The sequence below is a fragment of the Vombatus ursinus genome, unplaced genomic scaffold (genome assembly GCF_900497805.2).
Source record: "Vombatus ursinus unplaced genomic scaffold, bare-nosed wombat genome assembly UNPS02014799.1, whole genome shotgun sequence".
Classification (NCBI taxonomy): domain Eukaryota; kingdom Metazoa; phylum Chordata; class Mammalia; order Diprotodontia; family Vombatidae; genus Vombatus; species Vombatus ursinus.
In genome coordinates this window covers 55,365,666-55,391,919 of record NW_020954577.1, presented here as the reverse complement: position 1 = coordinate 55,391,919, position 26,254 = coordinate 55,365,666, and the positions used below count along the sequence as shown (strand labels likewise).

The 26,254-nt window shown below is 37.5% G+C and overlaps 1 protein-coding gene across 1 annotated transcript in view; it reads right to left on the bottom strand.

Annotated features, from left to right (window-relative positions):
* LOC114050706 (metastasis-associated in colon cancer protein 1-like) overlaps window positions 1–26,254 on the bottom strand; it is an 89,311-nt gene that overhangs the window by 55,863 nt on the left and 7,194 nt on the right. Inside the window, exons 6-8 of the mRNA XM_027872569.1 lie at window positions 25,260–25,412; window positions 2,862–2,910; window positions 2,055–2,171 (exon numbers count right to left, since the gene is read on the bottom strand). Coding sequence (XP_027728370.1) covers window positions 2,055–2,163 — 109 coding nt within the window. The 5' untranslated portion in view covers window positions 2,164–2,171; window positions 2,862–2,910; window positions 25,260–25,412. The remainder of the gene's footprint in view (window positions 1–2,054; window positions 2,172–2,861; window positions 2,911–25,259; window positions 25,413–26,254) is intronic.

Here is a 26,254-nt window from a genome sequence, read left to right as displayed (position 1 = left end):
CCATTGGTTAATTTGATTTTTTAAAAAAGAAGAAAACTAAATTACCAATTTCCAAAATGAAAGGGGTGAATGCACCACTCATGAAGATGAAATTAAAGCAATTATTAGGAGTTCTTTTGACCAATAAAACTGCAAGTAAAACTGACAATCTAAGTGAAATGGATGAATATCTACAAAAATATAAATTGCCAAGAATAACAGAAAAGGAAATAAAATCCTTAAATAATCCTATCTTAGAAAAAGACATTGAACATACCATCAATGAGCTACTTAAGAGAAAATTCCCAGAATCAGATGGATTTACAAGGGAATTCTATCAAATATTTAAAGAGCAATTAATTCCAATGCTATATAAACCATTTGAAAAAAATAGTAAAGAAGTTCTACCAAATTCCTTTTTATGACATAAATATGGTTTTGATACCTAAACCAGGGAGAGCAAAAACAGAGGAAGAAAAATATGAGCTAATTTCCTCAGAGAATATTGATGCAAAAAAAATTAAATAAAATACTAGCAAGAAGATTACAGCAATATATCACAAAGATCATACACTATGACCAGGTGAGATTTATTTCAGGAATGCAGGGTTGGTTCAATATTGGGGAAACTATCTGCATGACTGACCATAGAAATAACAAAAAAAATAATTTGATTATATGAATAGATGCAGAAAAAGCCTGCAACAAAATACAACACACATTCCTATTAAATACATTAGAAAGCATAGGAATCAATGAAACTTTTCTTCAAATGATAATTCGCTTCTATCTAAAATTAAAAGCAAGCATTATCTGTAAGAGGGATAAACTTGAAATCTTTCCAGTAAGATCAGGATGAAGAAAGAGTGTCCATTATCACCACTATTATTCAATATCATACCAGAAATGCTAGCTATAACAATAAAAAAATAATTGGAAGAATAAAAACAATGACGAAAGAAAACAAACAATCTTTACATATATGATTATATACTTAGAGACCCCTAGAGAATCAACTAAAAAACTAATTGAAAAAATAACTTCAACAATGTTGCAAGGTATAAAACAAACATATAAATCATCAGAATTTCTATATACTACCAACAAAGTCCAGAAGGAAGAGATAGAAAGAGAAATTCCATTTAAATAACTGCAGACAATATAAAATACTTGGGAGTCTACCTGATAAGACAAACCTAGGAACTATATGAACACAATTACAAAACACTTTTTACATAGAGCCATATCTAAATAATTGGAAAGACATCAATTGCTCATGAGTAGGCCATGCCAATATAATAAAAAATTACAATTCTACCTAAGTAAATTTATTCAATGCCACACCAGTCAAACTACCAAAGAATCATTTTATAAAGCTAGAAAAAAAATAATAAAATTCACCTGGAAGAACAAAATGTCAAGAATATTAAGAATATTTATTTTAAATGCGAAGGAAGGTTGCCTAGCAGTACCAGATTACAAACTATATTACAAAGTGATAATCATAAAAATAATATCTGCTACTGGCTTAGAAATAGAATGTGGATCAGTGGACTAAAAGAGGTAGGTGGTACATAGTAGTGAATGACTTCACATGTATAATCTACATCATATTTCTTGCCTTCCCAAGGGGGCAAGAAGGAGAAGGAGGGAGAAAATTTGGAACCCATTTTAACAAAATAAATAAAAATTCATTTAAAAATAATATTAAAGGGAAAACCAAGTGGCAGACCAATTGGACCAAGAAAAGTCTGCCAAGGTCTTTGATCAGATTCTGCCATAGACAATTACAACGTGGTGGTTTGGAGCAAGCTATGTCACCATGCAGACCTTCAGTGTCTTTTTTCTGTACAATAGGTACAAAAATTGCTACAGTGTCTAACTCACAGCGTTGTATCAAATGAGTTAATGCATTTGAACTTTGTGAATCTTGAATGTATATCAGTGTCAGCTATAATAATGTGTTCCCTAAATAACTTTACTTATACTTGTAAGCCATCAATAAATATTTGTTGGTTTTCTTGATTCACAAATGTAATCTCTCACATTAGAAAAAAAGATTTAAGAATTTTTACCTTCTGTATCATGGTTTGTGGAGGAATTTTGCTCCTCCAACAAGTTTCCTTCAGACCTACTCCGTGGAACCCCTTCAGACTTCAAAGGAGCCTGTCCACCAGCTGCCATTTTTCTACCTGTGGCAAGTAGGTAGGGGGAGAAGACAAATGCCCATTTAAAAATGTTAGAAAGTAGGTTAAGGTTGAAAAACCAAGAGTGTTGCATGGATCTAATTAGGAAAGTGTGTAAAAGCATCCTGATTCTCTAATGGATTTCCCTACACATGATGACAACCTTGTATCCTGGGCAAGTCTAGAGACCCCTTCCCAGAATCACTTTTTTCAAGACATAAAATAAAATGCAGATGGTTAAAAAAGAACTTCATTATATTCAAACACAATTAGCAATTTTTTAATTGATGGATTCCAGCTTAAGAAGCTAGAGGGTAGAGTTCAGTAATACAAACTACAAAATGAGTTGAATTTGAAAACCGCCATCAGGTGGCAATGGCACGAGGGAGTCATTAATGGCCAAAGGTGTCCAAGGTAGGTGATAGGATTTTGAGCTGAAGGAAACCTCAGAGGCCACCCACTACAACCTCCTCAATTTACAGATGAGGGCGCTGAAGCCAAGAGAAAGAAAAATGGCTTCCCAAAGGCAACAAAGATAGGAGCTAGCAAAGTTAGCATTCTAATCTGGATCCTGTAACTACAAGTTTGTCAGTCTTTATACTGTACTATAAAGGCCATCACTATAGAAAAATGGGCTTGTTTTCCGTCAAACACATGCTGAATTTATATCAATTCACTGCGGTTCCCCCTACATACCTAGCTGTTGCTATATTTCTTCTCCAAAATGGTAATTTCTTCTTTTACCCTGTAACCCAAACAAATAACAAAGTTATGCTAGTGACAGTGATGGAAGAGGCTGGAAGAGGCTTCAATAGCCATTTAATCTAAAATGACAAGGGGTCACCATTCTCTGAAGAATCCCAGTACAGTGGCCACCTACCACCTACTACCTCCTAAGGGAGCCCATTCCACTTTGAAATAGCTCTAACTAGTAGGAAATGTTTCCTTACATCAAACTGAAATGTGTTTTTCATATTGTTCACAAAATAACATGAAATCCATTTTCCAAGATTTATTAAAATACCAACAAACAATATGTGTAACATTCCCTTGATGTAGCCATCTGGTTTTCCTGTGAAGAAAAGAAAGCAGGTAACCCTGGTAAAACTTGTTGAGGCCCTGATGGCTCTTTGTAATCATTGTTTCCTTTTCTGGATGTTCCTAACCAACCTTTCATTTAAAAAATATTTTCATTGGTCTCTTTTGTTTTTACATCATTTAGACTTCCCAATCTATCCATCAGCTTTATCCCTCCCAAAGAGCTATTCCTTACTTACAAAAAATTTAAAAAAAAAGATTGGACAGATGGGGGAAGTACAGCAAACTAACCACCATCGCTAACCAACACATCTGTCCAAAAATTCTGATGTCACATGTAATGTTCAACACCTGCAGTATCTCGCATCATCAATAAAACAGGATAAGGTGCCTTCTCATGTCTTTCCCTTGGGGCCACACTTGGTCAATATTATTTTGCAGAATTCAGTTTCGATTGTTTTACCAACTATCTTTTTAATTATATCTCTATACCCCAACCTAGTAGAATGTAAGCTCTTTGAGGGAGGGGGAGGCTTTATGACTATTTCTATAGATATCACCAGCCTCTAACCCAATATTTAGCAGATATTTAGGAGATAATTGTTGAGATGATTGGACTCATTCTTGAATTTTCCCAAAGAATTAAAGTCAAATTCTCTGGCCTACAGCTTCAGGCTCTATCACCTTAAAAATCAGGACCCCTGTCCTCTTCTCTAGTCCTGCTGGGCTTGGTCACTTCTCCAGGTTCTTCAAAAGATCACTGACAGTGGTTTGGCAGCTGTACCACTGCTTCTTCTGGGGTGTCAATTTATATTTACAAAATTTTAGATCATTTGTATCATACTTTAAAGCTTTCAAAAGTACATTTTTCTTAACAGTCCTGTGAGATTGATAACACAAGTTGTATTAGCTCAATGTCAGAGATGGGGAAAATGAGGTTCAGGGAAGTTAATATACTTACCTGAAGTCACACAGCTAATATCCATCTTAAAAATAGAACTTTTCTCCTTGATGCAAGACTATATTCTCCCTACTGTTCCACACTGACTTTGAAACGCTGAAAGGGTGTCCGTGTCTTCTGGGTAAATCACATCATAGCTTCTCTATAGACTCTCAAGACCATATTTCCTAATTACCAATGTAAACCATGATAATAGTAATAATAGTTAACATTTATATACTACCTACTATGTGCCAGGCACTGTGCTAAGCACTTCACAATTATTATCTCATTTGATCTTCATAACCCTGGAAGTCAAGTGTTGTTACTATTCTCATTTTACAGATGAGGAACCTAAGGCAAATAGAGGGTAAGTGACTTAGCCAGAGTCATTGAACCATGCTCAAGAGCTCATCTTCAGTGAGTCCAGAGGAAGTCCAAAGGATACATCAGTTTGTTTCTAATACCCTTTATTTCCTCACAAGGTTTAGGGCAAGAGGCATTCATTTGAACTCCATCAAAGGAAAATCAACTCACAGAACATTTCAGAGAAGTTGAGACCTTCTCCACTGATTAACACTAAAACATACTAACATTGGGAGCCAAGACTGGCTTGTTCTTAGTAATCATCCACTTAGTAAAGGAAGAATCATTGAAATGTATGACATTCTTACAGGACTTCTAAGTTGTGCCTATTGCTTTATTTCTCTTAGCTCATTTGAACTTTCCAACATTTCTGTGAGACTTTGACTATTAGTCACCTCTTACAGAGGAGAACACTGAGGGCCTGAGAACTTTAATAACCTGACCAGGGTCATATGGCCAGTAAATGTCTTAGGTGGCATTTGAACCCAGATCTTCCTGACTCCAACATCAATGTCTACCCAGTATCCCACACAACCTCTAAATGAGTGATATAAGCAAGACACCTAGAAGAATATGAAAGTTGTGTCTCATATTCTCTGTCTCTATATACCAGGTTAACTTACTTCTCCAACTTAAAAAAAAAACAATTAAAATGACTAAATGCCAGTTTAGATTCAGACTCTCTTGGTGACTAGGGAGGTAGCCTTAGAGTTAGGAAGACATCAGTGAGAATCCTGCCTCTAGCACATACACTGAAAACCTCTCAGTATACCCAGGCAAGTCTCAAAAATGATAAGCTGTAGAGAGAGCAAAGATGTGTATTCAAGGAGCAAGTTCTAAAGAAGAAGAAGAAGAAGAGGAAGAAGAAGAAGAAGAAGAAGAAGAAGAAGAAGAAGAAGAAGAAGAAGAAGAAGAAAGAAGAAAGAAAGAGAAAGGAAGAAAGAAAGAAATAAAAAACAAAGAAAGAAAGAAAAGAAAAGAAAAAAGAAAAGAAAAGAAAAGAAATACAGCATGCATGTCACAGCAAGCTTTAAGAGCAAATGATGCTGTGTTCCAGATGGTTCTGGAGAGCAAACTGATCCAAGTATTTGATGGCTTTACTGTGAATATATTTATGAATGATCTTTTAAAGAATAATCAAATCAACAGATATCTATTGATTGTCTACTCTGGGCAAGGCCCTTCTCTAAGTATTTGGGAATTCCCAAACCATTACTAAATATTCTCAAACAGATTTTACAGATAAGTTTTTTCAAGGTCAAATCAAGGCTATTGAACAGTCAAAAAAGAAGCCCCCCTATGGTCTCAAAGTACATATTGTGAATGCATCAATTCTATCAATCAGCTTAGTTGGGATGATGGCTCTTTCCATTGTGATCTAAATATTTTTCATTAGCTTCCTTCACTCTAGTGCAACAACCTCAATAAACCATCTAATGGAACTTAAGTTGTATGAGAACAGAGGTGATGCCATATTGAAATTCAGCATCTCCCTGATTGTCTACTCGAGTGATCTGTACACACAAATGTATTTTCAGAGCCTCAGCACAAATGTCAAAGTCTGCTTCAAAGGATCATAGATTTAAGTCTAGGAGGATATGCCAGAAGCCAACGCCTCCAATTTATAGGTGAGGAAACTGAGGCCCAGGAAAGTTAAGCAATTTGCTTAAGATGACACAGATATGAGGAATGAAAAGCTACCTCCTTAAAAAGATCCCCAAAGGAAAACTCCTAGGAATATTGTAGTCAAATTCCAAAGTTCGCAGGTCAAAGAGAAAATATTGCAAGCAGCCAGAAAGAAACGATTCAAGTATTGTGGAAACACAATCAGGATAACACAAGATTTAGCAGCTTCTATATTAAGGGACCACTGGGCTTGGAATATAATATTGTGGAGGGCAAAGGAGATAGGATTACAACTAAGAATCACCTACCCAGCAAAACTGAGCATAATCATTCAGGGGAAATACGAACATTCAGTGAAACAGAGGACTTTCAAGCATTCTTGATGAAAAGACCAGAGCTAAATAGAAAATTTGACTTTCAGATACAAGACCCAAGAGAAAAATGAAGAGGTAAACAGGAAAGTGAAATCATAAGAGACTTATTAAGGTTGAACTGTTTACATTCTGCATGGAAAGATGATATTTGTAACTCATGAGTCCTTTGTCAGTATTACAGTAGTTAGAGGGGGAAAAATATATGTAGATAGTTAGATAAATAGATAGATAGATAGATAGATAGATAGATAGATAGATAGATAGATAGATAGATAGATAGATAGGTAGATAAATAAAGGGCACAGGGTGAGTTGAAGATGAAGGGGTGATATCTGGAAAATAAAATTAAGGGGTGAGAGAGGAGTATACTGGGAGAAGGAGAAATGGAGAGGTAGAATGGGATAAACTATCTCACATAAAACAGACAAGAAAAGGCTTTTACAGTGGAGGGGGAAAAGGAGAAGGTGAGAGGGAATGAGTGAATCTTATTCTCATTGGATTTGGGTTAAGGAGAGAATAACATACACATTCAATTGGGTATGGAAATCAATCTTAACCTACAGAAAATAGGGAGGGAAGGGGACAAGAGAGCAGGAGGATGATAGAGGGGAGGATAGATTGGGGGAGAGGGTAACCAGAAGCAAACACTTCTAAGGAGGGACAGGGTCAAAAGAGAGAATAGAATAAATGGGGGGGTGGGATAGGATGAAGGGAAATATACTTAGTTTTTCACAACATGACTACTATGGAAGTGTTTTGCGTGACTATACATGTATAACCTGTATCGAGTTGCTTGCCTTCTGAATGAGGGTGGGTGATGAGGGAGGAAGGGAGAAAATTTGGAACCCCAAATTTTAAAAACTAAAGTTAAAAAAAATTTCACATGCAACTGGGAAATAAGATGTGCAGGAAATGGGGTATAGAAATCTATCCTGCCCTACAGAAAAATTGAAGAGGAAGGGGATAAGAGAAGGGGGAAAGATAGAAGGGAGGGCAGATTAGGGGTATTCAGAATGCATGCCATCTTGGGGTCAGGGGAGGGACAAGATGAGGAGAAAATTTGGAACTAAAATCTTGTGGAAGCGAATGTTGAAAACTAAAAACAAATTAATTAATTAAAAAAAAGAATGAAAAGTTAGATTTGAAATCAGATATTCTGACTCCAGAATCAGTGTTGTTTTTACTGAACCACTCTCCTCTCCTTGGTTGTCTATAACAGAGGTGTCAAATACACAGCCAGAGGGTCACATCAGGCCCATAACACTTCTGAGCTCTGCTCAAATCAGATTAAAAACTAATATGAAAATTTTTAACAAGATAAATAAAAACCCAACAAAACATAGATAATATTACATTTTAAAGCCAAGTCAATTCTTGGTCTGCAGGAATCCATGTGTATGGTTTTGTGGGCCCTTTTCTATTTGATTTTGACACCCCTGGGTTGGAGAATCAATCTCAATCTCTCAATCTCTCTCTCTCTCTCTCTCTCTCTCGTCTCTCTGTCTCTCTCTTTCTCTCTCATACTTTAACTTAGGCTCATTACTAGCCTGGATAAGTTGATTCTTAGGCTAGAAATTTTCAGACCTGCCAAACAAAGAGTCATGAAAGTTTGACTCTACCCTCCTCTTCAGTAATTAGGACATTGTCTTGCCTTGAATCACTTTGTGTTGTTCTGTCCCTCTGTCTCTGTCTGTCTGTCTGTCTCTCTGTCTCTGTCTCTCTCTCTCCACTCACACACACACACATACACACACACACACATCCTATATTGGGGGGGGGAGGCAAGGAGACAGAGAGACAGAGTACTGCAAGGTAATTTATTACAATGCCCTCTATATCAGAAGGCCTGAATACCCTCATGATCCCAACAAAAAAGCCCCTTTCCCATTATGTTAAATTATAGCTTACTCATGGAGTAACTGGTAATTCACCAGGAAAGAGTCATACAAGTTTCCTGAGGATGCAAATAATTACCTTTCACTAACATCAAAGATACCAAGTTGAATTATAGACATAGATTTACATCTGGATAGAATTTTAAAGGCCATTGAGTCCAATCCCATCATGTTACAAATGAGGAAACTGAGCCTGCCATCAGTGAAGTGATTTGCCTAAGGTCCCACAGCAGAACCCTGAAGTCAAGGAATTTGAGAAATGGAATAAGAAACAATCTCAGGGTCTATCTAGGCCAAGCCATGCACAGAAGGAAACCCACTGTGATATCCCAGACAAGAAGTTATTCAGTCTCTGCTTAAAGACCTCCAAGAAAGGAAAATCTGCAGCCTCTATGTTCTATTAGAATTCTCTAAAATCAAACAGGCTCTTTTCAGAAGTCATAGCTCTCTCTGCTTAGAGAAGCCCGTCTGACTTTGAGACAACTTGAATGGCTCGGATGTTTTTCCTGACGTCGAGTCTGCATTGGCCCCTTTGCAACTTCTACCCACTGCTTCCACCCATTCCTATAGAGGAATGATACAGTCTTTCCTGGCAGAAAGAAACTGTTTCCAAATATTGTCAGGGAATTGGGGAAGTGTCTCATAAACTTGAGAATGCAAAAGTATACTTAAAAATCAAAGGTTTCCTCTAATGTTTGCTTACTCTGGCAGATCTCGTGTGGGACTATTTTAGAAAGGTCTGAGGAAGCCTGAATTCTGCAATATGCAAATTACATTGATCCCTCAAGGCTCTGGTGAGTCTTCAAAATCCTGTGGTTTATTTCATTTGCCCTAGGATCATCAGAAGAGGTCTAAAATTAAAGTCCTCTTGGGTCTCCAGGATGGTTGAGGTGTTTACATGCTACAAGGCAAGGGACAGAACTAGAAAACCATTTTCTATGTATCATTGCCAAGAAAGGTCAGCAATCCAAGACAATGGAGGTGTAGGCCCAAAGCAAAATTAAGTAATGAAGTTGAACAGAGAATATAGGTAAATGCATAAACTTTACAAAGTTAAAATACATTTAAAAGGGGGGAAATCAACTAAGAGAGTGAGCAAGTTTAGCTACCCACTATTTTCTTCCTGGGAAGGCAGAAAGCAGCAGCAGCAGCAGAAGCAGCAACAGCAACAAAGATAGGGTTCTACTTAAGTAAATGGAAATGGGTAAATGTCCCAATTTTCCAAAAACAGGATAGTTTCTGCATACTATAAACCAATTCTGGCAAAATTCTGAAGCAAAATCAATGAATTGGAGGAAGGTCTTAGGAGAATTCTCCCAGGACTCTGTTTTTGACAATATATTATTCAACATTTTTATCAATGATTTGGAAAATTTCATTTGCTTTCTCCATGTTACTATCTTCTTCAATAGTTTTTTTAATTGCCTCTATACTGCGCTGTTTGATCTAATCATTGTTGAAACATCATTACTTATTCTTCACTTGGGTGCCTTTGGTTCATTTGTCTTTCCCATCATAGAATCATAAATTTAGAGTTGGAAAGGACCTCAGAGATATTCTAGTCCAAACACTCAATTTATAGGGGAGAAAACTGGGGCTAAAAAGTTCACTTACCTAAGGTCACACAGGTATTAAGCATCAGAGGCAAGAATTGAACCTAAATCCTCTGATTTCAGGGCTAATGCTCTATTGCTTTAACCACTGCACCATACTTTTATAGTAGGCAAAAAACATTTGATATCTCTACATTTTCATGTATTTATCAGTTCTGCATGGCTTCTCATATTCATTAAACTTTCAATACTACCTGAGACACAACTTAACTTGTGATTCTGGGCCAGGCATGTCATGTCTCTCAAAGTCCTCATCTGTAAGATGGGGACAATGACAACTATATGACCTACTTTGTAGTTTTAGTTATGAAAGCACCTAAAGTGTTACACAAAGGTTGATTAGCATTAGCAGTAGGAGTGAAAGGGATCAAAGCTGAGGTTCATTGGTATAGAGAATTTCCAGGGAAGGAAAATCCCTCTATCAATGTAGGTTGACACCTTCTTTCCAACTTAAGTGTTAGAGAACTCTCTGGACACTGAGAAATTAAACAATTTGTCCAGGGTCACATGGCCAGGATGTGTCAGAGGCAGGACCTGGGTTAAAGAACAGGAGGCTGGTTTTCTGTCTATTATACTAGAATACTTAGTGTTGTTGATGATGATTATGTTAATAACAATATAGAAATGACATTCTAAGTTATAGATGGCATCATCTAAACAGCAGAAGAATCCAAAATGATCAGAAGAGGATAGAATCTGATAATATGAAATTCCACTAGAATGAACGTAAACTCTCCCATTTTAGTTTTTAGAATATCAACTTCAGAATTCCAAGAGGAGGGAACCACAGCTATATTGAAAAAAAAATGGATAAATAACCCATTAGCTGATTTGATTCAAAAAGAAAGAGGAAGACAGAAGTTGGCAGAATCAGTACTGATAATGGTTAATTCACAATAAGGAAATCATGAGAAACCACAGCACATAATCCTGTTGTTTGAGACCTGTGATGTCACTGGTGTGGCAAACTCCCAATAAGGAAACTGCCTCTAAAAAGTATAGATCAATAACTATTCTCAATTAGCTGCTAGGAAATAGATTAAAAGGAAATGGATCTATGGAAATACATCAAAAAGTATGAAATGTTCAGGCCAACAAAAACAATAAAGAAATCCAACAGAACTCTATATCAGAGAGAGAAAAACAAATAAACCATCAATGAATTTTCAGGTGAAGGGAGCAAGAAGCAGTACTGAGCCAGATAAATTTGTGAGTAAATTCTATGAAACATCTAAAGCTTGATTAATTCCTATGCTGTGTAAATTGCTTTCAAATATAGACAAAAAAGGTCTTCTACTAGGCCCACTTCTCTTTATGAAACATATATGATTCTGACAGATTTACTAGCCTTGGGTGGGATTAAGAAGAGAAGGACCATTGTCAATAAAGAGTTTTGTATCTAGTGTCAAGGGTCCTGAGTTCAAATCCTTAATTTGTTATTTACTACCTGTGTGACCCCAGGCAAATCACTTATTCACTTGAGCCTCTTCTGCCTCTTTTATGAAATGAGGGGTTAGGATTACATGACCATTGAAGTATCTTCCAGCTCTAAATCTATGATCCAATGATTATATTTGGTGAAAGAATTTGTGATTTCATCAGAGTAAGGAAATCCTGCCTTCGTAATTTCCTTCACCAGGGGTGGGGCCAAGATGGTGGAGTAAAAGCAGTGACTCACTTGAGCTATCCCCCAAAACCCCTCCAAATACCTGTAAAAATGACTGTAAACAAATTCTGGAGTAGCCAAACCCACAAAAAGACAGAGTGAAACAAATTTCCAGCCCAAGACAACCTGGATGGTTGATGGGAAAGGTCTGTTGTGCCAGGCTGGGAGAGGAAAGCAGTTCATCATGGACCGTGAAAGCAAAGACAGGGCCCTAGTAAACCCAGAGCAGGCCTCAGGAGACTGAACCATGGCAGCGGTGGTGATTTCCAGACTTCTCAACTCACAAATACCAAAGACTACTTAGGAGGTCAGTGAGAAAGGTCTGTCAGACCTGGGTGAGAAAGGAACATGGTCCTGCCCTAGCCCTTGAGCAGCCGCCACAGAGGCAGTGGCTGCTTCCAGAGTTCTTGGCCCACAGACAGAGGGGCGATCGAGTTGCTGATCAGAAGGGGATTGAAGGTATCTCTTTGCTGGTACTGAGGCAGGATTCTCTTGCTTTGCCCATGCTTGGATCTGGGTCATAGTCCCGGGTGGTGGTCCTAGAGTGAGGAGGAGCACTGGCATGGGGGAGCTTGTGATGGTGGTGGAGAGGGAATCCTCCTTAGAGTTCCAAGGCAGAAAAGAGTGCTTGTGGTCACTCACAGACCAGAGCACAGGCCAGTAAAGGAATAAACACCTCTCCCTTGATCGTACCATTTTGGAAGAACTGAAAATTTACAGGTCCCTAGAAGTATCTCTGATGACAGCTGATGTGTGGGACAGTACATTCTCCACACTGGAAACAGACCCCCTACCTTAACAAAGAGTTAAAAAGTCAAGTAGTTGGCTGGGAACATTAGCAAACAGTGGCGGGGAGGGGGGAACCTCAGACTATAGGATCTTACTTTAGTGACAAAGAAGATCAAAACATAGAACCAGAAGACAACAAAGTCAAAGCTCCTACATCCAAAGCCTCCAAGAAAAATCTGACTATTAGTGTAGTTGGAGGGAATATATATACACACAGAGGGCACAGAGGAGTTGAATATGAAGGGATCATATTTAAAAATAAAGTTAAGGGGTGAGAGAGGATTGTACTAGGAGAAGGAAAAAGGGAGAGGTAGAATGGAGTAAATTATCTAACATAAAAGAAGCAAGAAAAAGTTTTTATAGTGGAGAAGAAGAGGGAAGAATGAGTGAACCTTACTCTCATCATATCTGGCTTAAGGAGGCAATAACATACAAACTCAATTGAGTATGGAAATCTATATTACCCTATAGGAAAATGGGGAGGGGAAGGGGATAAGAAGGGGAGGATGATAGAAGGGAAGGCAGATTGGGGGAGGGGATAATCAGAAGCAAACACTTTTGAGGAGGGACAGGTTCAAAGGAAAGAATAGAATAAACAGGGGACAGGATAGGATGGAGGGAAATATAGTTAGTCTTTCACAATATGACTATTACGGAACTGTTTTACATGACTATACATGTGTAACCTATATCGAATTGCTTGCCTTCTCAATGGGGGGGGTGGGAAGGGAGGAAGTGAGAGAATTTGGAACTCCAAATGTGTCCAAGGCATGTATATATTAAGTGACTCACCCAAGATCACTGAGCTAGTAAATGTTATGGACAGAGACTGAACCTAGGTCTCCATGAGTCAAAAAACTAGCCTATTACCCATGATATTATGCTGCTTCCTCATCTGAATAGATGTTATTGCAAAAAAAAAAATTCAAAATAAATTTAACAGTAAGACTATAGCAATACATTTGAAAAATATTCATTATGATAAAGTTTGGTTATACTAGGACTGTAAAAATATGGTTCTGAATTTGGAAAATAAATGAAATTATTTAAGTAACAAGGACAAAACCCCACATGATTGTGTTAATGGTGACAGAAAAAAAGTCTTTTACAAAATATTGCACTAATTTGTGGTGTTTTAGGTCATAAGAATGGGATGACTTTTCTTTAAAAAATATAATAATCATTTATTAAAAGTAAAAGCCAGTTTTACTTCTAACAGGGAAACACTATAAGCTTTCCTGACACAATTCCATGAGGCAAGGATGACCCCAGCCTCCATTCTGCTCTTTCCAAAGGCCTAGAAGGGATAGTTATGAGTACTAAGACAACAAGCAGAAATTAAAATAGGGGCAAGGAGGGAGAGAAGATAATCCATATTTGCAGTTGATAAGATCTCCTTAGAAATCTTCGGAGAAAAAGCAAAGAAAAAAAATGAAGACAGTTAATAGTTTCAGCAAATTGGCAAGACATAATCTAAATACAAATAAATCAGCACGTTGGGATATTACTAACAAAAGACCAAAAAAAAAAAAGACAGAAAGAGAAGTTCCACTTAAAATAATTGAAAAATGCTTAAAATGTCTGGTTGTTAACTTACCAATACCCACAGAGGACTTGTATAAGTACAACTGTAATACAACATTTATAAGAGAAAAAAAAAAGAAACCCTAAATGGCTGGAAAATAATTTTCATGTTTGGGCCATGCCCTATTACTGACTAAATTAAACTGCATATAGTGTTATGTTTCTCATATGTTATGATCTATATCTACCTGCACTTCTCCATTGCCCTATATATATTAATTTTTAGTTCTTCTGAGGTTGTTGTGCTTTATGATTTACAGTCATACAGCAATGTGATTTGAATATTGGTATGAAAAAAAGAAAGATGTTCTTTGTTTCTAGGGGAACTTTGGGGGTAATTAAAGGATATTTGAAATTTCCCAAACGCAGCCAGCTGTCAATTTTTGTATTTACATCACTAATGCAACATAGTGTTTGGTATTCATGAGTGCTTAAAACATGTTTTTTCATTCATTCATTGATTTATTCATTCACAAGTGTGGTTAGGGGAAAAATTCATAATAAGATAAGTCATAGAAGAGATTATAAAAAACAAAATAGATGATTCTGATTATATAATATTAAAATGTTTATATGAATAAAAATAGTGTAGAAGAAATGTGGATCAAACATCTATAGTAAAAGCCTACCATTCACAATTTATTAGAAAAATTAATTCTCCAAATAATAATCCATCAAAAGATAGAAATGCTTTGCAAAAGAAGAAATATGAAATATCAACAACTCTATGGAAACATGTTCTGAAACACTCTTACAAAGAACGATGCAAATTAAAACAACCCAGGAGGGTCATCTGACCCCCATCTAGCAGCCTGGGATTCTTTGCTCATCATTACAGGAAGAACAGTAAACTCTAGGCTTTCCTCACCATGAAGGCTATTAGCTCACTGCTGTTGGATAGAAATGAATCACCAGGTTCTGGGTATTCTCTGGAAAATAAAAAAAAGGTCCCTGAAATCTGCCATTAAGCATTCCCTCAACACCCACAAGGCTAGGTTCATCTGTTTGAGATTAAGACACTTGGGTGAACAATTTCCATATTGTGTCCTCCCTGACATAAAATAAATCTCAATGCTCAGTAGCTGTGAAGACAGAATGGTCTGGTGTGGCATTTTTAGAAATGCATTAACATTTTCTGGGCAAAAAGCACATACCAGATGAAATGTGGAATGCTATATTTCACTTATCACTCACAGTATAGAGCTGAGCAAAGCTAAGGAAAGCATTCCTCTTTTCCCCCAATCAACCACAAAGAAAAGGAGACTGAGAAACCAGGGGTTGAAACACCAGGGGGAAAGCCCTCCAAAATCATACGAGAGGTAATATCAGAAACAAATCCAGGTATCCCAAGAGAGTCACTCAAATTGGTGGCAGCCATGCTGAATGAAAGGAGATGAAAGACTCAAAAGGAATTCAGCTCTGGGAGGAAGAGATTATTTCATTATTGTCTATCTCCCTGGTGCACAACATATAGTAGCTTAATAAACATCTATTCTTTGCTTTGTTGAATCAAACATTGAAAATCATGAGAAACTAATGTAAGAAGAATGCAGCTAAGCCATCTCGAGGCCATTCCACATCCTGGCTGTCCTCCTCTGGATGTTCGCCAGCTTATCAGACCTTCCATGGGAAGCGAGAGTAGTGATGTACCCACAAAACACTTTTAACTTAAATCTGCTTGTAATCGATTTTGCCGTCAGTACCTAAGAGCTAAAGATGTTGAAGTGGGTGGGGCAGTCACAAAGCTGCTATCAAGACATTAGCACAACCTCACCTTCAGCTTTCTGGATGACAAAAATTTTGAGAAATCAACTGCATTCACGTGCAAGGGCCTCAAATTGCCTCTTTCTGAGGGAGACAAGACTTCTGAGATATTTGAGACTTTATTTGGTGACTTTATAGAAGCTGGCTATGTGTCTTTGAAAAAAAAAGTTCTAACATTCTCCCTTTCTTTTTTCTCCCCTCATCCTGGAAGTACACCCAAACTAGAACGGAGCCAGCGAAAGAGGGAGGAGATATGATGCCAGATTGGCTGCCATGTAGAAAAGCTGCTCCACAATTGGGCCATGATTAAAGGTCTCAAGTCTATCAAAGGTGTCTGACTTCACTATTTGTATCATACAGATTGTCCACCAGGATCTGTTCACTTCACCCTGTATCAGTTCATCCCAGTCTTCCCAGGTTTCTTTGAAACCAACCTTCTCCTCATTCCTTATGACATCACGGCATTCTCTTATATTCCTGTACCACCTTTGGTTCAGTCATTTCCCAGGTGATGGGCTCCCCCTTACCATCTAGATTTTTGCCACCATAAAAAAAGATCATTATCCATATCCTGACAGAGAAGTGATGGACTTATTAAACAGAATGAGATAGATTTTTTGACATGGTCAGTGGGAATTTGTTTTGGCTCTAAATGTTTGTTACAAGGGTTTTCTTTTCCTTTTTTTTCTTTTTTTAGAGGAGATTAGTGAAGGTGGGGTGGGGAAGTAATAAGAGGAAGAGAAAATAAATGCCTCTTAAATAAAAATAAATAAACAATGAGGTCCCATGGAAGACTTGGTGGAATTAACATTAAGGGAAGCTTGCAAAGTTTTACATATTGCCACAATCACATCTCTTCTAAGGATAGGTAGGAAGGTGCATGTGTGAGGAGATAAACTTAGCCAGGCAAGAGTCTGTTAATCTCTTAAGACAAATTTATCATTGTGGTAAATGTAGCCATGTGTGGAATAATCAATTATCTTTTGAATGTTTCCAGGACAATAGCTGGCAGTGTAGCAGAACTGGTCAGACAGAGAACTGCCCAGAGTCAATTCTTTGGCCAGTCTGTATTCTCTACAGTGACATGAAAATATGCTGTTTTGCCCAAGGCTTCTCTTCTTAGCACTGCAGGGAAATGGAATGAACACCAGTTTAACAGTCAAAGCTTCTGGGTTGGAATCCTAGTCCAGCCATTACTACCTGGCTGTCATTGGGTGTCACCCCACCTTTGGGCACCTGCTACCTCACTTGAAAAAAAGGAGTTTGATCAGATGACTTCTAAAGTCCCTCCTAGCTCTTTTCAGGGTCTGTGTTAGAGATTACTGTTAAAATGTATTGGTGTTCTTCAGTCCTGTCCACCTTTTTCTGACCCTGTAGACTATAACGTCCGTGGCATTTTCTTGGCAAAGACACTGGAGTGGTTTGCCATTTCCTCCTCCAGTAGATTAAGGCAAACAGAGGTTAAGTGGCTTGGCCAGGGTCACACAGTTAGTGAGTGTCTGTTTTCCTGACTCCAGGCCTACTGTTCTATCCACCACGCCACCTAGATGCCTCCTAAAATGTATTGGATAGCCTCTATATAGATAGAGCTGAAATGGTTTGACACATTATAAAGAGTGGGATTTATTTTCACCCTGTTCTCTAAAATGGGGTGGGAAGTTTTCTCTTTAAGTTCTCAGAGCTAGTTTATTGTTGTTGTTTTTGTTACAGTCATAGCTGGCCTTTACATTTGTTGTTGTTATTCGGTCTCCAGTCATGTCCAAATCTTTGTGACCTCATGGACCATAGCATGCCAAGCATGCTGAGCCCTTCTATCCTCCACTACCTCTAGAAGTCTATCCAAGTTCACGTTTATTGTTTCTATGACATTATCTACTCACCTCATCCTCTGCCCTCCCCTTTTCCTTTTGCCTTCATTCTTTCCCAACATCAGGGTCTTTTCCAATGAGCCCTGTCTTCTCATTATGTGGCATTTGACCTTCTGCTGAATAGCCTGAAGTAATTTCTTTAAGCATTGACTGATTTGATCTCCTTGCTGTCCAGGAGACTCTCAAAAGTCTTCTCCAGGACCACAATTTGAAAGCAATGATTCTGTGGCATTCAGTTTTCCTTATAGTCCTACTCTCACTGTCATACATTGTTACTGAAAAAATCATGTTTTTGGCTATCCAGATCTTTTCTGGCAAGGTGATGTCTCCATTTTTTAGTATGCTGTCCAGATTTGTTATAGCTTTCCTTCCAAGGAGCAAGTGTCTTTTAATTTTATGGCTCCAGTCACTGTCTACAGTGATCTTTGAGCCCAAGAATATAAAATCTGACACTGTTTTCATTTCTCCTCCCTCTGTTTGCCAGGAAGTTATAGGACCAGTTGCCAAGAACTTGCTTGTTTGTTTGTTTGTTTTAATGTTAAGTTTCAAGAAGCCTTTATACTCTCCTCTTTCACCTTCATCAAGAGACTTCTTAATTCCTCTTTACTTTCTGCCATAAGAGTGGTATCATCTGCAGATCTGAGATTGGTGATATTTCTCCTTCAACCTGAATTCTGGCTTTTGATTCACGGAGCCTGGCATCTCACATAATGTTCTCTGAATATAAATTAATTAAATAATGTTGCAATCTTCAGCCTTGTTGTATTGCTTTTCCAATCTTAAACTAATCAATTATTCCATGTTTGGTTCTAACTATTGCTTCTTGGCCCGCATACAGATTCTTGAGAAGACAAGGAAGATGATCTGGTATTCCCATCTTTTTGAGGACTTGTCACATTTTGTTGTGATCCATACAGTCAAAGACTTTAGCATAGTCAATGAAGCAGAAGTAGATGTTCTCTGGAACTCCCTTGTTTTCTCCATAATCCAGCAAATGTTGGCAATTTGGTCTCTAGTTTGTCTGCCTCTTCAAACGGCAGACTGTACTTCTGGTAACTCTTGGTTCCCATGTTTTTGAAGCCTTGCTTGCAGAATCTTAAACATAACCTTGCTAGTATGTGAAATAAGTATAATTGTTTAGTAATTTAAACATTCCTGACCATTGCCTTTTTTTTATTTTTAGGCAATTGGGGTTAAGGGTCACACAGCTAGTAAACATCAAGTATCTGAGGTCGGATTTGAACTCAGGTCCTCCTGACTTCAGGGCCAGTGCTCTATCCACTGTGCCACCTAGCCACCCCCCATTGCCCTTCTTTAGGATAGGGATGTGAACTGATCTTTTCCAATCCAGTGGTCCCTGTTAACTTTTCCGAATTTGCTAGCATATTGAGTGCAGTATGTTAACAGCATCATATTTTAGGATTTTAAATAGAACAGCTGGAATCCCATTACCTCCACCAGCCTTGTTGTTAGCAATGCTTCCTAAGGCCTACTTGGCTTCATTCTCCAGAATGTGTGACCCTAGATCAGTAATCACACCATCACAGTTATCAGTGATGTTCAGATCTTTCTTGAATAGTTCTTTTGTGTATACTTGCTACTTCTTAATCTCTTTTACTCCTGTGAAGTCCCAACCATTTATGTCTTTTATCATGCTTGTTTTTGCATAAAACATTCTCTTGATATCTCTAACTTTCTTGAAGTGATCTCTTGTCTTACTCATTCTCTGGTTTTCTTCTATTTCTATGCTTTGCTCATCACATTTAAGAAAACCTTATGTAGAGCCTACTATGTACCAAGCCCTGTACTAAACACTCTGTAAATGTTATCCCATTTGATGCTCACAACCCTATGAGGAAGTATGTAATATTAGTACTCCCATTTTACAGTTGAGGAAACTGAGGCAAGCAAAGGTTAAGTGACTTGCTTAAATTCACCCAGCTAGTAAGAGTCTAAGGCTGCATTTGAACATAAGTTTTCTTGACTCCAGGTCCAGAGCCCTATCAACTGAACCATTTAGGTGCCTCAATAAATAAAAATTAACTAGAAGTGATTATGGAAATCTGGGCCTGCCTCATTTGCAAAAAAAAAAGCATTTGATATGAATAAAAACATTGTTTTCTTAATAAAATCATAAAATCTGTTTTGTTTGGTTTTGGTTTTTTTGAATCATGCCTTCTTTTCATCCCTGAGAAATTGTAGACAGTTCTGTATTATGGGGCACAAGGCTTAGAGTGAGGAAGATCAGAGTTCAATTCCTTCCTCAGACATTTCCTCAGGGTATGACCCTAAGTAAGTCATTTCCCTCTCTCAAACTCAGTTTTCTTATCTGAAAAAGGAGGCTAAAGATAGCACCCACCTCACAGGGCTGTTGTAAAAATTAAAGGGGCTAGCTGTGTGACCCTGGGAAAGTCACTTAACCCCAATTGCCTCACCATAAATAAACTAATTAAAGGATAACAAGTATAAAATGCTTTGTAAATCTTAAAGTACTATATAAATGTTAAGTATTATCAAGGCACAGAAAGGAGAAGGAAAGGGCGAGGAAGGAGAATTGTCTGGGTCAAAGTCAAAAGGGCTATCAAAGGCATACATTCTAGCTTTGCAGTGATTGACTACCCTCTTCTGACCCTGAACAAGGACCTCAAAGCCTTGACTCCTCAACCTGACCCTGGTAGCTCCAAAGGTTCCAGACTCTCTCACTTTACCCCACTATCAATTACTTAGTTTGGATCTCCATTTGAATCAGTTGCCAAGTGAATTTCAAAAGACAAAAGCCCCTTAGAAGTTAATCTTGTGAGTCAACTCCAAGTTCTAATAAATAATTAAGTAAATAAGTAAGTAAGTTATCTTTGGAAAATGAATTCCACTGGACTTAAATCAGGCCTTTGGTCCCAAAAGGACCCATGGCTAGAAACAAATGTCGATGCATGACAAAGCAGTCCGGGATGTGGAAGGAACACCAGTGAGTAACCTGCTGAGAGGAGAAAAGATCTATGGCAAACCTCATGTTTCAACCCACAAACTGCTTTTGTGACCAGGGGTAAGTAATTTTATCTCTTTGGCCTCAGTTTCCTCAAATGTAAAATGAATAGATGGGACCAGATGATCCCTAAGGATTTTTTTTTCCTCATCCCCTTCACAGCTCTTTAAAAAACCAAGTCTAAAAAATATGGAAATTAACTAAAACCATTTACAAGATGGATGTAGCCAACAAACATCAACATTATCATCTCATCAGATCCAGCTGGGAATGATGTCAAAGGATTCAAAACATTTCTTTCTTTTTTTTTTTAAATAAATGATTCCTTTTGGCTTCCAATATTCGAAGTGTTCTTATATATCATCATATTTTAATTATTAATTTAATGTTTGCCTAATATTTTGCATCCTCAGAGTGACTCATAATATTGAAAGAGTTGGAACAGTATGTATTGAAAGGAATCTTTTTCCTTGCCAATGATTCCCATAGCTTTAATTGATTTATAAGAATTAAGATGGATGACTAAGACAGGAATCATTCCTCTTTCTTTTTCTAGGTCTTCCCCATCCAGGCTCCTCTAGGCTTCATCTCACAATGTACCTAAATATCAAAAATTCAATCTTAGATATCCTCAATGTGGGATCTTGCTCCTCCAAAACGGGTTACCCCCCCCAAAAAAAACCCTTTGCCTCAGTTTCCTCAACTGTAAAATGGGAGTAATAATGGGTGTGAAATGTAACAAAAAACTGACTAATAACCATAAACAAATGCAGCACGGACTTAGAAATCAATTCAGGGCCATCTGGTCTGATTTCTTCATTTTGCAAATGATACATTTAAGACCCAGTGAGGTTTAATTGACTGATCCAAGATTATGTAGCCTGCAAGGGAGGTTCAAAGTATAGTATCTTATTTCAGTAACCTGATCCCAGTTATCCCCATTATTTTATCTTAAAAGAGATCATAGATTTAGAACTGGAAGGGATGCTAGCAGTCATCCAGCCCAAACCCTTAATTCTATAGATGCAGAAAGTAAGGCCAAGATAGCTTACATATTGTAGTCAAGTTAGGTAGCTAAACTGGCATTTGGCCTCTCCAGCTTAAGAATTTCTGTGGCCAAAAAAAAAAAATCCACCATCCTGTGACAAAGTTGGTGATGAGCCTCTCCCAAATGAGCAAGGTTCATTCTCTTTTTTCCCTTTAAAAATAAGGTTTTATTTTTTAATTAACAAAAATATATTTTCTCAACCTCTAACCTGAGCCCATTGGGGTAGAGGATAGGGAATTACTGATAGCAAATATGCATAGTCAAGCAAAACAAATTTTCTCATTTTCCATGAAAAATAAAGAAAGAAATGGATGGAAAGATAGATGAATAAATGAATGAAGAGAGTACATAGGTAGGTAGATAGATATATAGATACATACATAGACATACATGTTTCATTTTATAACCCAAATCTATAGCATGTCTCTGTAAGGAGATGCTTCATGTTTCATCATTGGTCCTCTGGAATCACAAATAGTCATTGTATTGATCAGAGTTCTTACAGTTATCAAAGTGGTTTGTTTTCACAATGTTGCTGTTATTACATAAATTATGTCCCTGGTTCTGCTCATTTCATTCTTCATCAGTTTGTAAAAGTCTTCAAATTAGTTTATTTTATATTTTGATATTATAATGTAAATTGTTCTGATTCTACTCACTTCACTCTGCATCAATTCATACAATTCTTTCCATGTCTCCTTGAAATCAACTATTTCTTCTTTTCCTACAGTACAATAATATTCCCCCATTCATACATAATATTTTGTTCAGCCACTTCCTAAATGATGCGTATCCTTTTAACTTCCAGTTTTTACCACCACAAAAAAGAGATGCTATAAATATTTTTGTACACATAGGAGCTTTCCTCTTTCTTTGATTACTTTCAAATGTAGTCCTAAAAGCAGTATATCTGGGTCAAAGGATATATACCACTGTATTGACTTTTTATATGTAATCACAAATCCTTCTGGAATGGTTTATCAATCTGTAGCTCCAATATTGTGCCTTTCCCCCCCATAGTCCCTACCGCATTTGTCATTTCCCTTTTTATAGTCATCTTAGCCAATTTTATGGATGTGAGGTATAATCTCAGAATTGCTTTCATTGACATTTCTATAATTAGTGCTGATATGGTGATATGAATAACTGTTAATGTGGCTAAAGATAGCTTGGTTTACTTCTCTTAAACTGTCTGTGCATATCCTTAAATCATCTACCAACTGGTAGAGTGATTCTTATTCCTATAAATTAGAATAATATATTAATATATGATTACATATACCTATTATATATGCCTTACATAGTATATTACATTCATATATTTACATTATATATAATCCACATATATTTAAGAGACAAAATGACGGAGAGAGGGAGAGGGAACTTTATCCCAGAAACATGCTGCCAGCTAGGAACATCTTGGAACAAGATGTCATCACTGGGCTTATCTTGGTAGAATCTGACAGAGTTTGTTTTCCACTGGCATAATTTCTAAGAATACAAAGCCACCTCCACATTGTATCAAAGCACCACATTGAGACTACAGTGGAGGCATAAAACTCTGACAGTTACTCCAAATTATCAACCCCTCACCCTATGTCAAAGGAGGACAGGGAGAAGAGATGCACAGGGTGGGCAGTCAGGAATGGGTCATGATCTGCATCTTTGGGAGGAGAACTCATATTAGTGATAAAACAGACTCACTGGAGGATTTGAGCAAACATGAACATTGGAAAAAGAAGTGGACTTGAGATTTTATTGATACTCCCAAATGAGGAAGCTCCCTCTAACTAATCCAGGTAAGCACATTTTCTGCAACACCTAGTCTCCATTCCCTAGAATACTGGAAGTTTAAGTCACTTGCCCAGGGCCACATAGGCAGTATACAACAGAAGCAGGGTTTGAACTGGGTTTAAGGCTGACTCTCTATCCATTACAGCAGATGTGTCAAACTCCTGGTTCTTTGAAGTCTGCAAAACTCCCCAGTGTGTCAACCAACTTGAAATGTAATTGGGGGAAGAGGGGCAGCTAGATGGTGCAATGGATAGAACACTGGCTCTGGAGTCAGGAGGACCTGAGTTCAAATTCAACCTCAGACACTTGACACTTACTAGTTGTGTGACCTTGGGCAAGTCACTTAACCCTGACTGCCTCATCAAAAAAAAATGTAATTGAGAAATATTTAACAAAATAAATAAAAATACAATACAACATAGATTTTGTTTACTTGTGATTGTCTATGTAAATACCTAGTTGGGAACAAAATAGAAAAATAAGTAAATAAAAAGCCAATGAAAGAGGATCTAGGAACAGGAGATGCATGATTAAGGCATTATTTAAGGGTCTGTAGCACAGGGTCCTTGCAAAAGCCTAGGAAGTAATAAATTATGAATGCAGATCCTATATTTAACAGGAGATCGTACAAGTTATGAAACAGAATCTATCTTTAATAAGTGCCAGGAACCACTTTCAATCTTGGTTAACAACCTCACATGTTCTGTCTCAAGTCTCTGTTCAAAACAGAATGTTTTATGTGAAAAAAAAAACATTTTAGAAATCAGTTGCTGATGGTCTAGTTTATGGAGTCAGATTATAAACCTTTGAGACTGCTGAGGAAATTATTGGCATGAAGGCCCAGGTGTACTTAGGGAGGTTTTCTCACTCTTCTGTCTCATAGCTCCCACCTTAAACACATGGAATAATTTAGGCATGGTCTACTGTCACCTACCAGGATGCTGACTGAACCCCTTCCCATTTGTGAGTACACCATTCACAATATTATGAAAAAAAATTATTAAAAGAGGAAAACAAAACTGAAATCTCAAAGATGTATGTAAACTTCTATTCTTGTTATTGCTGTTCAATTGTGTCTGACTCTTGGTAACCCCACTTGGGATTTTCTTGGCAAAGATGCAAGAGTGGTTTGCCATTTCATTCTCCAGCTCATTTTATAGATGAGGAAACTGAGGCAAAGGGAGTTAAGTAATTTGCCCAGGATCACACAGCTTGTGTCTGAAGTCAGATTTGAACTCAGGAAGATGAATCTTCCTGACTCCAGGTTTGGCACTCTACCCACTGCACTACCTAACTGCCCTTATGTAAACATTAAGTCACTTTTATTCCTGAGAATGAGGAGTCTTCATTTATTCCTAATGTGAATTTTGTTTTTATTTTGTCTAGTCTTATAAAGTAGTCCCTTGGTAGTTTGATTGGCATGGCACAAAACTGGCAATTAATTTAGATAATATCATCATTTTTAATTATATTGACATGGCCCAACCATGAACAGTGAATGTTGCTCCAATTATTTGCCTTCCTTTATTTCTATAAAAATGGTTTTGTAGTTGTAGTTATATTAGATCAATGAAGATTATTTGCAGCTCTTTCACCTTGTCTCTTTTCCCCTCTCTCTTCTATTTATCATGCCCACCCTTCACCATGCTTACCTTGGAACAACCAAGAGAGGAGGAAGGCAATAAAATACTACAGCATTGCCTAATTGCAAAGTCAGAAACCCAGGGAAAGGAGGGTAAGACTCACCCCAAAGATGAACTATTACTGGGCAAAGATAATCCTGTGGTTTTACACTTGGTGTGGAAATCCAGTTAAGTGAATTCTCTCTTTTTGCTTGTGTTGCATGGATTAAAAGCTAGGATCAGGAAATGATAACTTGCTCTTCCTTCAAGTAGTTGACTGTAAAGAAAATAACTGTTATTTAACTGTGTAGGGTATAATGGTGTGATGTAATAAAGAATACTTTGTGAGTCAAAAGACCCAAAGAATAGCCCTACATTTGTCATTAACTCATTATGTAACTGAGAAATGAAACATCAATTCAATTTCCTAATCGTTGAAGTGCGTACCTACTACTTGCCAGGAACTGAGTGCTATGCAAAGATGAGTAGAACTTATCCTCTGAACCTCCTGGAGTTTAAACTTTAGTAAATTGCTTAATTTATCTGGCCCTTTTCTGTAAAATGTGAAGATAAAATTCAATAACCTCTCAGATCTCTTTCAGCTATAAAACGGGATAAAAGCAAAATTCACATTAGGAACAAAAAAGAACTCTTCATTCTCAAGAATGAAAGTGACAATGTTTATATACATCTTTGGGGGGTAGTGCTAAAAGGCCCAGATATGGAGTCAAAAGAGTTTGAATCTCATCTCTGACACTCTCAGGCTAGGTAGCCATTAGCAAGTTACTTAAAGTCCCCAAACCTCAGTTTCCTTGTCTGTAAAAGGGGGTAAATATCCCTTTCACTCCTTCTTTCACCATAGGGAAAAAGACAAACTTTAAATTACAACTTAAATATAAGCCATGTTATTTGTAGGCATCTTCTTTAAGAAACAGGTTCATTCAAGAAAGATAACTGCTGACCACTGCTTCCATTGTCTCTGAGGCAGAGGGATGGGGGAAAGGTGTGAGGAGGGAGAGGAGCTTGAGGGGATGAGCTACAAAAGATATTCCAAGGACAACCCATATCAGAAAGCAAAGAACTTCATATTTCTTTCTTTCTTCACTCCCAGAGCAGTAG